Source organism: Dysidea avara, chromosome 5 (genome assembly GCF_963678975.1).
Source record: "Dysidea avara chromosome 5, odDysAvar1.4, whole genome shotgun sequence".
NCBI lineage: Eukaryota > Metazoa > Porifera > Demospongiae > Dictyoceratida > Dysideidae > Dysidea > Dysidea avara.
The window spans coordinates 27,427,718-27,441,763 of NC_089276.1; the positions used below are offsets into that span (position 1 = coordinate 27,427,718).

At 38.1% G+C, this 14,046-nt stretch overlaps 1 protein-coding gene across 2 annotated transcripts in view; it reads right to left on the reverse strand.

Moving 5' to 3' along the window:
* Positions 1 to 7,467: 7,467 nt before the first annotated feature.
* LOC136256652 (tudor domain-containing protein 1-like) overlaps positions 7,468 to 14,046 on the reverse strand; it is a 50,179-nt gene continuing 43,600 nt past the window's right edge. Inside the window, exons 28-35 of one of the 2 annotated variants that reach the window (XM_066049629.1) lie at positions 11,742 to 11,883; positions 11,495 to 11,698; positions 11,221 to 11,443; positions 11,009 to 11,166; positions 10,832 to 10,957; positions 10,697 to 10,777; positions 7,637 to 7,881; positions 7,468 to 7,579 (exon numbers count right to left, since the gene is read on the reverse strand). In XM_066049629.1, coding sequence (XP_065905701.1) covers positions 7,558 to 7,579; positions 7,637 to 7,881; positions 10,697 to 10,777; positions 10,832 to 10,957; positions 11,009 to 11,166; positions 11,221 to 11,443; positions 11,495 to 11,698; positions 11,742 to 11,883 — 1,201 coding nt within the window. In that variant the 3' untranslated portion in view covers positions 7,468 to 7,557. Of the gene's footprint in view, positions 7,593 to 7,636; positions 7,882 to 10,696; positions 10,778 to 10,831; positions 10,958 to 11,008; positions 11,167 to 11,220; positions 11,444 to 11,494; positions 11,699 to 11,741; positions 11,884 to 14,046 lie in introns of both variants that reach the window. The other variant, XM_066049630.1, reaches the window with a different exon arrangement.

A 14,046-nucleotide genomic window follows, 5' to 3' on the forward strand; every position in this document is an offset into this window, starting at 1 on the left:
CACTGGGTTCCCAGAAGACCGACTCGTTGTAGTCTGGGTCATCCTCACGCTCTGGCCAGTCTTCGTTGGCTTCGAGGAGCGGCTGATTCAGTTCTCGTTGGGGCTCTGCCCCGTCAGCTCTGTCCCGGTTTTCTGTGGAGCTCTGCTCCTGTCGAAGATCGGCTGGAATAGGGAGGCTTTGCCCCACTGCATTGGATGGTGTGGAGGGGAGGTTCTGCTCCGCGGCGGGGGATTGGGCGGTGAGGAGGCTCTGCTCCGTGTTAGTTGGCTCTGCCGAACTATTGCCCTCGATGGCTGCCACTCTTGAAGAAATTCTTTCGACTTTGTCGCACAGGAAAGAGTGGCTTGCCTTCAACTCTCCTCGTATGGACTCGAGCAGAGACGCTAGCTGTGATGCGTCAGACTCGGGCGAATTTTTTTTTTGGGCCCACTTTGACTTAGAAAATTTTTCACATTTTGTGAACTTACCGTTTTTGTTTGTTTTACGGAATGGCAAGTTGGTTTGACCAGATCTCGGACCAGATTGAATCTCGGGTTGAATATGGCACGGAATGGCACATCAAAATCTATTCCTCAAGCGATGTTTTGAACTCTACAGACAACTACGTAGGTGAACATTTCCCTCCTCAACAAGACATGTTTTCACACTGGCAACCATGACGACTGTGACAAGATCGATTGAAGCCTGAATGACTAAAGCTGGGAATGAAGGCTACTCGTAAGGTAGTGAGCACTGCGAAGCTGATGTACATGGTGTGACAGTTAAAACTGCTTTGAGACTGCACGATTGAGTGTCTCAGTTTAGTGGATGTCAGTCATTGTATCCAGCTACTCAGTAGTTGGTATTCTGGATTCAGGGGTGTCCAATTAGAGCAGTTTGTGCTCTAATTGGACACCTCTACATAACCGTACTACAGTGAAACTGCTCTAATCAGACACCTCTGTAATCCAGAGTACTTCTATAGTTTGACACTGTTTGTTGCATCAGCCATGTAATAGAGGACTTGCATGTGTGAAGCAACAGTTGCTAGGTGGACATGTTTCGGGACAACTTTCTATGGCGCATATTGGGTCAGAATGAAGGTAACGAGATTTATTCACTAAGCGCTGAGTATAGTGGCACCGGGAAGCAGGAAATATGAAGATCTTATCATTGGCTTTGTGAAATAGGTGGCTAATTAAATTTCGATACATTACTCACCACTTCGCCTTTTTTAATGAGCTGGGTGGTATTTACAACAAAATTCAACACTGATTTGCTTCATTACAGCCTGTACCAAATCCTGAGAAAGCTCTTTTCAGCCACAACACTGTCCCAAAACATGGCCGACAGCTACGGTTGCTTAGCAATTACGATGATTTACGTCATGCTGCAAATCCTATCTTGATGAATGTCAGGTTTATTGTACGTATGATGGAATTACATTTAGTGTAAAGTGCACAGCATAGTAAGATACCAGAGCAGCAATTGGCCAAAATTTAGCCTTTCAATCTATGCAGTAGAAGCCTTTTAAGCCTCAAAGCTCACTACCAGATCTTGTAAAAGTCTTTCCAAGAATGTAGCCCTGCTAAACCTCACACCCATGCTACACATATACAAATCCTTTAAATGTGCATGCATGTATGAAGTGGGATCAGTGGTTGAAATATCTGATTTAAAAAGTAATAGTACTTTGGTATTTGGATGATAAAATTAGTACTCAAGATACACACATATTTTGCCATAAGAATGATGCCATGAATGCTGTGGAATCTGAGTTGTGAAATTCAGTGCATTCCACTTGCCAGAAACATTTACATGGGTATGCTTAAACAAAGTGTGTGGCATGTTTGCCAATGTGTATTGTTACATATATGTGGCAACACTGAGCCAGGAAAATGACTATGCAAGTATCTGTCACACTACAACCTATTACAGCAGCAGAGAGGTGACTGGTCTCAGTGGTGTAGATGGGAAGTTTAATCGCATGACTGAATAGTTTGGTGGTTACTACTTTAAATGATGCATCTGCAGGTATTTTGAAAATTTAATTTTACTTCCAGAATTACAGAGTCCTGAAATCTGTGTAGTATACAATGTGGCCACTTTTGGAATGGTGTCAATAATTACTTATTTATGAGGTCATAAAGTATATACCTATATATTAAATGCATACATTAATAAGTTTTGTGTAGCATTTTATAATGTGCACTATAGCAGTATAGCAGTATAGTAGTAGTTGTAAACATCACTACTATAGTCAAGTATGTACACACAGACCTTCTATTGCCTCAAACTTCCATTGATTGAACAATAGTCCCTCAAAGAAGTTGGCCAAGGCTGAAACTTAAAAGGAAGGACACCACCAGGAGTTGAGCCTGTGGCTTAATTTGGCGCAAAATGGGAAAACTCACCATGTTCATATATGGTAAGGATAATAATAACCGATTAACAGACCAAAAGCTCTTTCTTGATTTTATGGGTGATGATGCATGGCTGTTCTTAGTTGATGCAGTGATTTGTCTTATTCCATTATATAATGTAGGGTGTGCAAAATTCTTTAATACACACTTCATTTTTCTTTTTATGCATACACAGATGTGCATATAAGCATCGCATGACTTGCCCTCTATGTGGACATGACAAGTATGCAAATACAGCAAAAACACCAAGTGGCTTCCTTCAATATAGTTGAGTGAGTAATGTCGGTCTCAAACTCAGCTAAGATGACCTTCATGATCCTATCAATAAGACCACCTCATTACAGTGACCATGTCAAGGAAGTCCCAAACATAGCTAAGGTGTACTTCATGATCTCATTAATAGGACCACCTCATTATAGTGACCATTTCAAGTAGGTCCCAAACATAGCCACAGTGTACTTCATGGCCTCATTAATACAGCCACCTCATTATAATGACCATGTTAAGTAGGTCCCAAAACATAGCTAAGGCATATATACACAGTTAATGCATGTATTGGCATGTTTAATGGAAAATTTTGTCTAGCAATATTCATGCACTGATTAATATCTGCAAGAATCCCATATGGTCATGCAAAATGCATGAGATTTTTAGACATCATGTATGGAATAAAAGTGTTCAAACATTGTAACTTCACAAAGATAAAGCTGTAACCACATACTGACTTTCTTACTTTTTAAATTGTCCAGGCAGCAAGAATTTGCTGCCAGATTTTCTCAAATTTGGTAGCCTTGCATGAAAGTAGCTTTGGAAGCATATATTGCTAGAGTGGAGTCCAGATTCCAGAAACTATAGTGTACTTGTCTAGACTAGTTAGCCACCATGTTGTGGGGTACAGAATCACTGGTTCACTAGCTGGTCAGACTTCGTCAGAGTATTACATAGGCAAGAAATATATACTGTATTTTAATCTACACAAAATATGGGTCAATCAGGCCTGTGAAATAGCTAATTAAGTTGGTAAGGCCTAAGGCAAAACTTGGGGGCACATATACAGCAATTCAGTAGTAGTGCCAATGCATGTTGGTGAAATTGCCAGTACAATAATTCAAAATGCAACGATAGAACTTTTTGTTATGTTGAACTATCAATATTAGCTATTATTCTCAAACCAATTTGAAAACTGGAAGAAACGTTTTCTTCAACAATAATCATTTGTGATCTAAATGGAAGTGTGAAACCAAAATTCTGTATACGTAAACATACAGTGTATGTGTTTAGGATATTATGAGACCATTGTATGACGTTCAAGTATGTACGTACATACCTCTACAGAAACTTGTACAGCTGTATCTGCTGCTTGTTCACTACATTTTTCAACCTGATACAAACAAAGCCGACATAGGGTATTTTCAACAGTTGATATGATCGGGTGGACCTATAATTATTAAAAATGGTAAATTCAAAAACATTTGTATGAACTAGTTGGACAAAATTACCAGGCAATGAATTTTACTTCACAAACGAGTATATAATTTAGAACTTTTGTCTATAACCACCACAAGCTTCACTTTTGATAATATACAAATTTTATCAGAGGAGTGAGCAGCAAGCGGACAAATCCCTTTCCACATTGCTAATGTTACTATATGCAACTCTTCTTTTCAACACCAATAACAGGTCAATGAAGGCAGTGTTGAATCCACCATTGTGCCCTTCCTTAATCAAAATAGGTAGGTGACCACAATTAGGCCATACCAAATTAATATTATGTTTCATAAAGTTTTCATTCCTCTAGTAGTGATCTGGCAGTTTGACAAAAAAATTCGGACTGATTTATCAGAGTAAAATGGCTGCTCTATTAGAGTATCTTGTAAGGCTATTTTGATGATCACCATCCCTTCCCATTGTTACTACACCTTGCAATAGACTTCTATTTTAAAGACTTCCAATTATGCAGGTTGGCAGGCAGTCATTATTAGTTTTGATTTTATCACAGTTTCTCACATAGCCATAGCAAAAGTGAGAGTACTTCTGTTCCCATTAACCCAGTTGATGCAAATACTAGCGGAGTAAGTGATGCTAATTATCAGGACCACTGACGGGTGGCAACTGGGGAAATTTTCCCTGGGTCCCAAAGCTACATTAACTAGTTATAGGGCCCCACATTCTTGATTAGCCACAGGCCCCCTAAATTTTCTTGGCGGCCCTGCTAACTAATTCCACTTCACTGACATGATTAGATATTATTTCAATCAAACAAACTAACTACTGGGGTCACAAACTTAACCCATGACATCCACGTGTAAGCCAGATAGCTACTCATGTAGTTTAGAGCATGCAACTAACCAACAATTGCAGCTTAAACTGTCATACCGCATAGACTACATTCAATTTCACAAGCCACTATTTCAGTGTGACACGGTCTTACGATCACTCCCAGCTAGTCTGGCCTCATGCAGTCATCCCATGGCCACATGTTGCGAGAAGACGTGCCATGTTGAGGAAGGAAATGTTCACCCACGTAGCTGTCTATAGAGTTCACAATATTGTGAGGAATACACTGGCTATGTCATTCCATTCAACCGAGAAATGTGACTCCGTAAAACAAATGAAAACGGTAAGTTCACAAAAAGTGAAAAATTTTCTAAGTCAAAGTGGGCCCCAAAAAAAAATTCGCCAGGCTCGGATCTACAGGAGCGGCTTCGTTTGTGTCGTCGGTGCTTCTTGTGCCTTCGATGAGAAGAATCGCTGGAAGACATGGTCGCAACGATCGTACTACTCACTTGATGAACGAGCAAGAAAAATGGCCGGTTGGTGTGAACACGTGGCAGTACTTATACGGTGGTTGTGGTGACGTCACTTCCGTTTTGTTTTGATCCTACGAAAACTTGCTGACATAAGAAAAACTAGGCCAAACACATTGATATGTGATCCGAGCATTCAGAAATGTAATCAAACCAATACAATGATTGTTCAGTGCATGCCTATATATGGTGTTAAAACAAGGTTTACAGACTAATACAAAGCCAATGGAATGTAGTCATCAGACTAGTTTAATGTTGTAATTAATGAACTACTTGAGGTGACTGTATCTGGGAAAACTGGTTATCACTGGTTTGAGTTTGTATGAACACAGAGCTATCAAATTTCACTGTCAAAATCAACCAGTTTTGAGTGGTCTGCTTTTGATGACTGCTTTTCCCAAGCCCAGTGGCGAGCCAATAAATATTTGAATTATTATTCAGTTGTTGATTATTTGATATACCAATACAATAGTATTATGTACTAGTATTATTATAGTATTGTTTGTAACATTTTTGGATTGTAATGTACGCTAGGTATACGTTTTAATGTATAATATAATGTATTTTGTTTTGAAAAAAAAATGTTTTCATTGTGTAAAGCATTTTACATTCTAATTGGGATCACCACAATGAACAAGGAGTAAAGAGCAACAGAGCAGTTACAAATCAGTTTTAGTGATGAGGTAATTTGATAAGCTAATTTAGTGGGACATCACATTTACATTATTTACAATTCTCATATTAAAAGTACCAACACTTGTACAATATTTTACATACACAAAACACGTACAATACAATTAACACGTATCATGAAGACTAACTTTTCCAGTGATTTAGTTGTGTACTTTGAGCTGCTTACCAAATTATGATTATCACTAAATATATTGCACTTACTCAATCATAAATAAAACACTCACCACTAAGATAAGAACTATCATCAGGTGAATCACCAATGGTTGTACACAATGGATCAGTTATCTATTTCAACAGTATTGAAGTGGCAATCACATGATCTTTCACAAAACTTTTGTGCAAGAAATTTTCATAGAATTTTTGCATAAGAAATTTATTAACAACAAAAAACAAATTACGCTACATAACTGAGTTGATCAGTATTACCCACCAGCGTTGAAACCGGGTCGGGTCATCCGGGTCACATTTTCTCCGGGTCTGACTCGGTTTACAAATTATCCGGGTCTGACCCGGATTGGATCACGTGAGAAACGAAATTGATTGTTTGACGACGTGGAACCTATAAACGCTAGTCACGTAGCTCTTTCGTGAGCCACGCCCACTTATCGCGTTACAAACATACGCTCAGCCACGCCCATTTATTAGTAAGTACAGTCTGTAGTATGAAACTGTGTCCGTTTCTGTCTGCAAGCTTACGTGGGGCCACGCCCACTAATCGATTAATGTATGAGTTGCATATAGTCTAGGTCTAGTCTTGCAGCAGGATAAGTACTTTCGTGAGCCACACCCATTTTAATATATTGGGAAATTGCAATACTATTATTATTATTGGGGGTACAGGTAAGGAGGCAAAGCCTGTAAAAACCTGATCTAAACAATCAAACTACTACAAAAATAACTATACAATATCATACTGGTAATCATAATAAAATCTATCGAGGTGTGTCTTAAACAAATACTAAGTATAAATGAACTGTAAAATTATAATTAGTTAGCTGTAGCTATATATTTTGATTTGTATATTGCATTTATACTCGCTGTGCGAGGTCTTGCAATTATAATAATAATAATAAGTATGTACGAAGCCACACCCAATTGCTGTCTGTAAACTCACAGTAGCTACGTGGAACCAAACCCAGCTGACTGATTTTAAATTATAAACTTACCGGCTTAGTTATCACATAACTACTCGTTTACTCAACTCGAATCGAACGCTCAAAACGTATAGTCTCGCCGCCTGAGTCGCTCGAGAATACCCCGAAACATAGCTCTTATCGCACGCCTCGGCTTAATTTAATCCGGATTGCTATCCGGGTCAATGGGTCATCCGGGTCAGCAGTAGTGACCCGGTTTCAACGCTGTTGCCCACATATACCTTATAGCGAGAAATTTTCAAGGGATGAAACTTTCACGAAACTGTGCAAAACACAATTTTCACGTTTTTTTAATTCACGAAAGTCTAGAATAGAAAGTGGGTAATAGCTTTGTGTATAAACTGAAACATTTTACGATTATATTGTCATGAAGCCATCATCACACGCAAACATTGCGAAAGTTTCATCCCTTGAAAATTTCTGACTATACAGTAATAAGATTGGTACTGAGATAATCACAAAATGGTACACAATATTGTAAACAATTTGATGGTGTAAAGTTAGTCCACTTCATCATCATGACTGAAAAGAGAAACTAATGACAAATGATTATCATCATCACCTCACAACATCATTTACCTGTCATGGTAGGTAGCAGGATTGGAGAGTGAAGAACAGTTTGACATCTTGTGATCCAGGAAAGGTGAAGGCAGGGACACAGGAGTCTTGAGATGGGTTACAGAGCCACGTGACAGAGATGCTGCTGCAGATTTGAAGTCATTGTAAGGGTGTGGGGCTGGTGTCACATGACTCAGCACTTTATCTACAATATTGTGACAATCACTGGTAGTGAGTGTTCCTATAACCACATCATCTTGAACCTCCTGTAAACAGAACAATTGATAGTCACATGGACATGTTAACCTACAAGTAACACCCATGAGGTTTGACTGGTGGATTGTTTACAAATGAGATACAAACCAAATGGGTATGTTACAAGTTGTTTTGTGGTATGGGGTATGTATGGATCAAAGGCCCCCATTTGCAACATGGAATGAGCAAGAAAGCCAGGCTAATATTGTAACCTATATAGCAGTACAGGGAAAAAAACTTATGAAAGGAATTTTCAAAAGTCTGTTTGATCATACTTAATGACGAAATATACTTTTTTTGTGAAATGGCATCTTCTTTATCATCACCTTAGACAATTGACTAGAAGGATTCATGAAATTTCATGCACTAGCTAACCAACACAGCTCATAGCTACAGTAAAGCTCAGATTGTTGAGCTAAGCATAGATATTAATAAAGACCTAGGTTCTGAATACATGTAACACATGTACACTGAACTGAGCACGTACACAGTGTGTTACTTGGCTGTAATTTGAACAGTCTACAGGTTGGCAGCTCTTTTAGGTACTTCAGTAGCTTACAAAATGATAAAGTAGATAACACACACCTGAACTTTGTTTACTTTATCAGTCCTAACGAGTAACTATTGGTACTTGTGTTGCTGATAATTATTTATGAAAATCTATTTATGAAAACATATTGCTATTTTCAAAACACAACATTTCAAAACTTTCCCACTATACAGTATCACTGAGTACTGTGTCCAAATTGTTAACTAATTTATTGGTAACTATAGTTTATTCATTGATAGTTAGTTTCACATGGATGAGGGTGTGGTGTATAGATACCACCAGATTCAGTCTATGATTCAGTTCAGATATTGTTCTGCTTCACACTTAAGATGTGTAGCTGAAGTGATATTCATTGTGGAGTAGTGTATAGTGATGTAATGGTCTTTGTTAGAATAATTTATTGGAAAATGAGTGCATGGTATATCAACACTGATTCACCTCAGCCACTTTACTGCTTTAGAACAAAATTCTTTTATGTTCCCTTCCTGCTAACTATACAACTTAGTAGAGCCAAGAGTAAACAATGGAAGAAAGAGTATCCAACTGCCATATACTGCATCAAAAATGAGCAGGTCAAGTAGACAAGCCATCCTGTAGTGCTTTCAAAGACAGTGTTGAATGAAATAATAAACACTTGCTAGCTCAGACTGTTTGAAGTGTCCAGGCATGATTTGAAGTCAAACAGTCTGAGCTAGCAGGTGTTTAATACTTTATTCAACACTTACTTTGACAGTACTACAGGATGGCTTCTCTACTTGAAGTGCTCATTTTTGATTTTTGATGCAGTATATGGCAGTTGGATACTCTATTTACTCTTGGTAGAGCTTATTTCTATGAAGTATGCTATTATGCCACATTTGCTGTAGTATGGTGTATGGACAGATCAAAGGCTGCCACTGCCACTAGTGTTACAAATCAGATGTAAACTAGTTTACAAACGTTTGTGATATGACTAAGTACATCCTTCTAGCCACACAGTCTGGCCACTAGTTAGTTCAAGGGTATCAAAAGAAACCACACACCACAATATATAATATAATTTTTCCAATATAGTAAGCTGACAGATCACAATATTACTCTGAATGAATATCCAGCTTTGTTCTTACTCAACAAATGAATGGGAAGATTAACAAACTAATATACAAGGTTACAGATTATTACTGTAAGACCAGAAGAGGTACAACACATTCACGTGAGCTGAAGGATTTTTAACGTTTAAAACCGCAGAGAACTTTTGGGGAATGCTAGTTTACACAATATGGGTACACATGGTGACACTAGGTGGGGTAACTTAATTCTTACAGCTTACAAATATACATCAATTAAAAGTTTACTCACTGGAGAAGGAGAAGGTTACTTGGAGAAGGTTAAATGAACACTGTAACTACAGTGGCTGTTATGAAGTGAAGAACAGCAACGAGTTGCATCTCTGTGTTTCAAAATTCTTGCCACGTGTTTAATTTTAATTGTGGGTTTACTCATGTGAGTCATATATGGCCTGATAGAAAATTTAATGGAGAACCGAATGGAAATTGTTGCAAGGTGATAGCAGTAACCTTATTGACCATTTTGTAAAGGTATGTAAAGGGTTTGCATGTTTCCTTACCAAAAAGTTATTTCACGGCTAGTTTTGGCATCACTATTTAGCGTTAGGGTAAAACCCTAGGTATCATTTTTCATCATTGTTACATCACAAGTAGAATGACATAAATTGCGTAGCCATAGGATGGATGCTTCGAAATGTTGCAGCACTTTGTGCAAGGCATGTGTATTAGGGCCAGTTTTCTGGCCTATGTGGATGAAATACAGAAGCTACTTTTTGGAGAGTGTCGACAGAAACTACGTATGCACTAATAAGAAGTTTTTCATAAGCTTGATTACTGGTGAAATGAACCCCATTAAACCAGTTTGATTTTGATATACACTGGATGTGTCATCACATGATGAGGAACTTACCATTTAAAATGGGGGAAACTGGTAATCATGGAAATGGAGTTGAATGTGTGAGAGATTTTGCTAGCACTACAGTTGTGCTGTGATTTCTCTGTTGTTGTACGACTGTTGTCATTATACAACTGCACTTTAAACAAACCATAATATTTAATGTGTGACTAGTGTGTAATGTGGGCACATCAGGACCACTAAATCTCACTTTAAAGGTGACCTGATTTTCCAGATCAATCTAGGACTAAGGGCTACTTTGGAACTTGAGTGTATTATACAGGTGTCCTCATTTTAAGTGTCCACTCCACATTAACAGTTTCCAGTGTAGTCACCTTAACATGTAGTTGATACTCCTTATCCAACAGCAGCTCATCCATCAATACCAACAAGTCTTCACACCATTCTAAGTGTTCCTAGATGACAACATGATAGTCACATGATCCTCGTAATAGATCACATGATCTCACAGTTCCCTGTAGTTGGACACTTATACACTGTACTGGTAACTTCATGATGTCATCATCCTGTGATTTGATTGGATAAATGTTCTCCAATGGGACGTCTTCAGTGTTACCAAAGTCTACAAATCTTACCTAAGGAAAAAACCACAGCTACAAATGTTATTTAGTTGGTAGATATCTCACATAAGCTGTTGTGTTAGTTACACTGATAACTTTAGCTCTGTACCACAAGTTGTCATCTGAGAATATTGCAGCACATGGTTGTCCAACATCTAGTTGTGTACGTGGTCCCTTCTTAGCCACAGTCTGCAAGTAATCCATCATACTTTTGAGATGTGTAGCTAAACAGTTATAAAAAACAATTATTTCACTGTTTCAAAAAAAACATAACAAACTTGAATTAGCTGCTTGGCAACAAATCATACCATCATCACTTATAAATGTCACCGTTACTGTCCCATTACTAGGGGGTGTGGCTGGTATGTATGTAATAGTTTGTGGTACGACTACTTCAGCAGAACAATTAGCTACAAGCAGCTGCCCAATATCTTGTGGACTAGAGCCAGGTAGTGTTATTGTCAAGTCAACCATCACTGGGTCGGGATTGGAAGAGTGTGTCTGGATCATGTGATCACTGATGACATTATATAACGTCACACAACTAATTACCTTAACAGTTACAGTGACCGTTTTGCCTAGTACCAGCCGGGAGAAGAATTCTATACACTTGGCATCCCAAGTATCACCAGATGGAACAACATGATCCATTGAACAGTGTAGAGCTAATGACGGAATGTTAATAAGTGTCATCGGCATTTCTAGTAAGTTAGCTGCTTCAACAGATCCATACAGTCCATTGTCAATAAAATATACCTGTAGGAGTACATAATAACAATATACAATCAGCCATACTTACTTCATATTGCTCTGATGTGGCTGCTAGGACTCTTAGTACACAAACACGATACACTGTTCCATCATGTTGCTCCACATACAGGTAACACTTTCCCTGTCTCACACGTTTAGGTTGTACTCTTTGTTGAGTCGTCATTAAAGCACTACAACAACATAACACAGTGTAAAGTGTGTGTGTGTGTGTGTGTGTGTGTGTGTGTGTGTGTGTGTGTGTGTGTGTGTGTGTGTGTGCAGGCGAGCAGACAAAAAGTCGAGTTGTGGTGATTTTTTAAAATTCTATATTCAGCCACCTGTGTTTTCTTGTTTTTAATACTGTATTTGATGTTAGATGCCATCTAACATCAAACATTAACATCAAACATTAACATCAAACATAGCATTATAATCAAGAGATGGAATAGCTAATATGGTTCTTTTCAGATGCATAAGACATCTCTAGGATGATTTTAAAAGGTGGAATTTTAGGCGGCGCATGTCATTTTTGGGGGATCCCTGCTTGAATAGCACCACTGTACTGTTTGATAGAGTACTATTGTACTATATGTGACAGCATCTGCATGTTCAAACAATTTATGATAGAAGACAATAATAAGCACAATGAGTTTCATTGAATTTTTGAGCACCTGTTTAGTGATAAAGGAAGATGCTAATGGTAGCAATAACCTCGTAATTTTCTCTACCGGAATCTTTGCTTTTGTGTCGGTGCCCCCAAGAATAAGACTTACCTCACATTGAACTCAGTGTTGGGGGTACAGTTCACTCTCACCTTTTTTTCACAGCTTTTGCCTTCGCCATAGTTGTAGAAAGGAACTGAAGACATAACTAACCCAGAAATAGAGCAATAACTTTTACAACGTAAAAATGCATAACCGAAACTTCCATAGGGCAAGAAGCACAGTGGTAGATTCAGTGGTGTGTCTCAGCTACAGTTTGACTGTTGGTGATTTGTTTCCCATGAAACTTGCACAGAGAAGAGTTTAAAAGGCTATGATGAATGCTATTTGGGAACTAGGTTGGTTTAACCAGGACACAAGGATGAAACAAGTATTATAGGACAAGCAATGGTCACTTAATTCTGTAAGTATGAACAAGCGATAGTGACTTGTTGTGCATTTATCAGTCATTTTGAACTCTTCTATCATGGTCAAAATCTACATATTCTTTATTTACAAGTATAAGGAAAAATTAGGAATTCCAAGTATAGGCTAGGAACCTAGACCAAGGCTCTTCGTGGTTTTAGAAACCAAGTGAAGCGAGGTTTCTAAAGCATGAAGAGCTGAGGGCGTGGTTCCTAACCAACTTAGAAAATGCAGGCGTTATATATATATATCACTATGTAGGTGGAACCATTGTGGAATTGAGTTATATGTCGTTTCAAAATCGTCACAGTGTTAAAACAAGTCATGTGATCAGTAGAGAAGATTGAACGTGTTTTTGAATTAAAGCTCGTAGTTAGCTACATTATCGCTGCTTCTGTTAGCTGGTGGATCAAACACAGAGTGATAGCTACTGTGACAATAAAGTTAAAGCCAGCATTAACAAGAGTTTAAAGTAAGTGGTAACAGTGAGTAGATCATTGACAATGGTTAATAATACTTGGTCTGGCGATAGACTTCTGTGACTAAGACAGCATATACGCGATTTCACACCTACAGCTGTACATAACTTTTTTACAAGAAACAAATAAACATTATACAAGAAAGCTTACCAATTTAGTTCTTTTACTAGGGAGTCCATTTTAAACAGGCTTAAAACACAGATGGGCATTAAATAGAACTCCATTATATTTCTGGAATTCTCCGTTTATGATAGCAAACGTAACTACAGCGTTACAGTCTAGCTCCTATAATCGAATTTGCATACGTAGGTGTGCTTATAAAAGGAATGGAGTAGGTCAAGCTCTGTTGGTCCATGGGCTATTAGCCTGTATATGCTTTGCAGAGCATGCATAGCAAATCAATGACCAAAAGTGAGATTTGCAATGCTTTGAGGTCTATCTGCTAGCAGGTTTCTAACTATTTTAGAACCTACTAGCAGGTTTCTTCATGATTTTTAAAGACCTCATTATCTGCCAAAGATCAAAACATACTATGCATAGCAGTTTCTAAGTTCAATTAGGGATCATAGAAATCAAAAGTAGGGAAACTAGGTACACCTACAGGTATGCTAGTGGATATTCCTACTTTAGCCTATACCCATGACTGAATCAGGGATTAAATGTCCAATACTATATCTGCAGGTAATAATTATTAGAAAAAGTAAACAAACAAGTATAGGAATTTTAAGTTTGATTAGGGATCATAGAA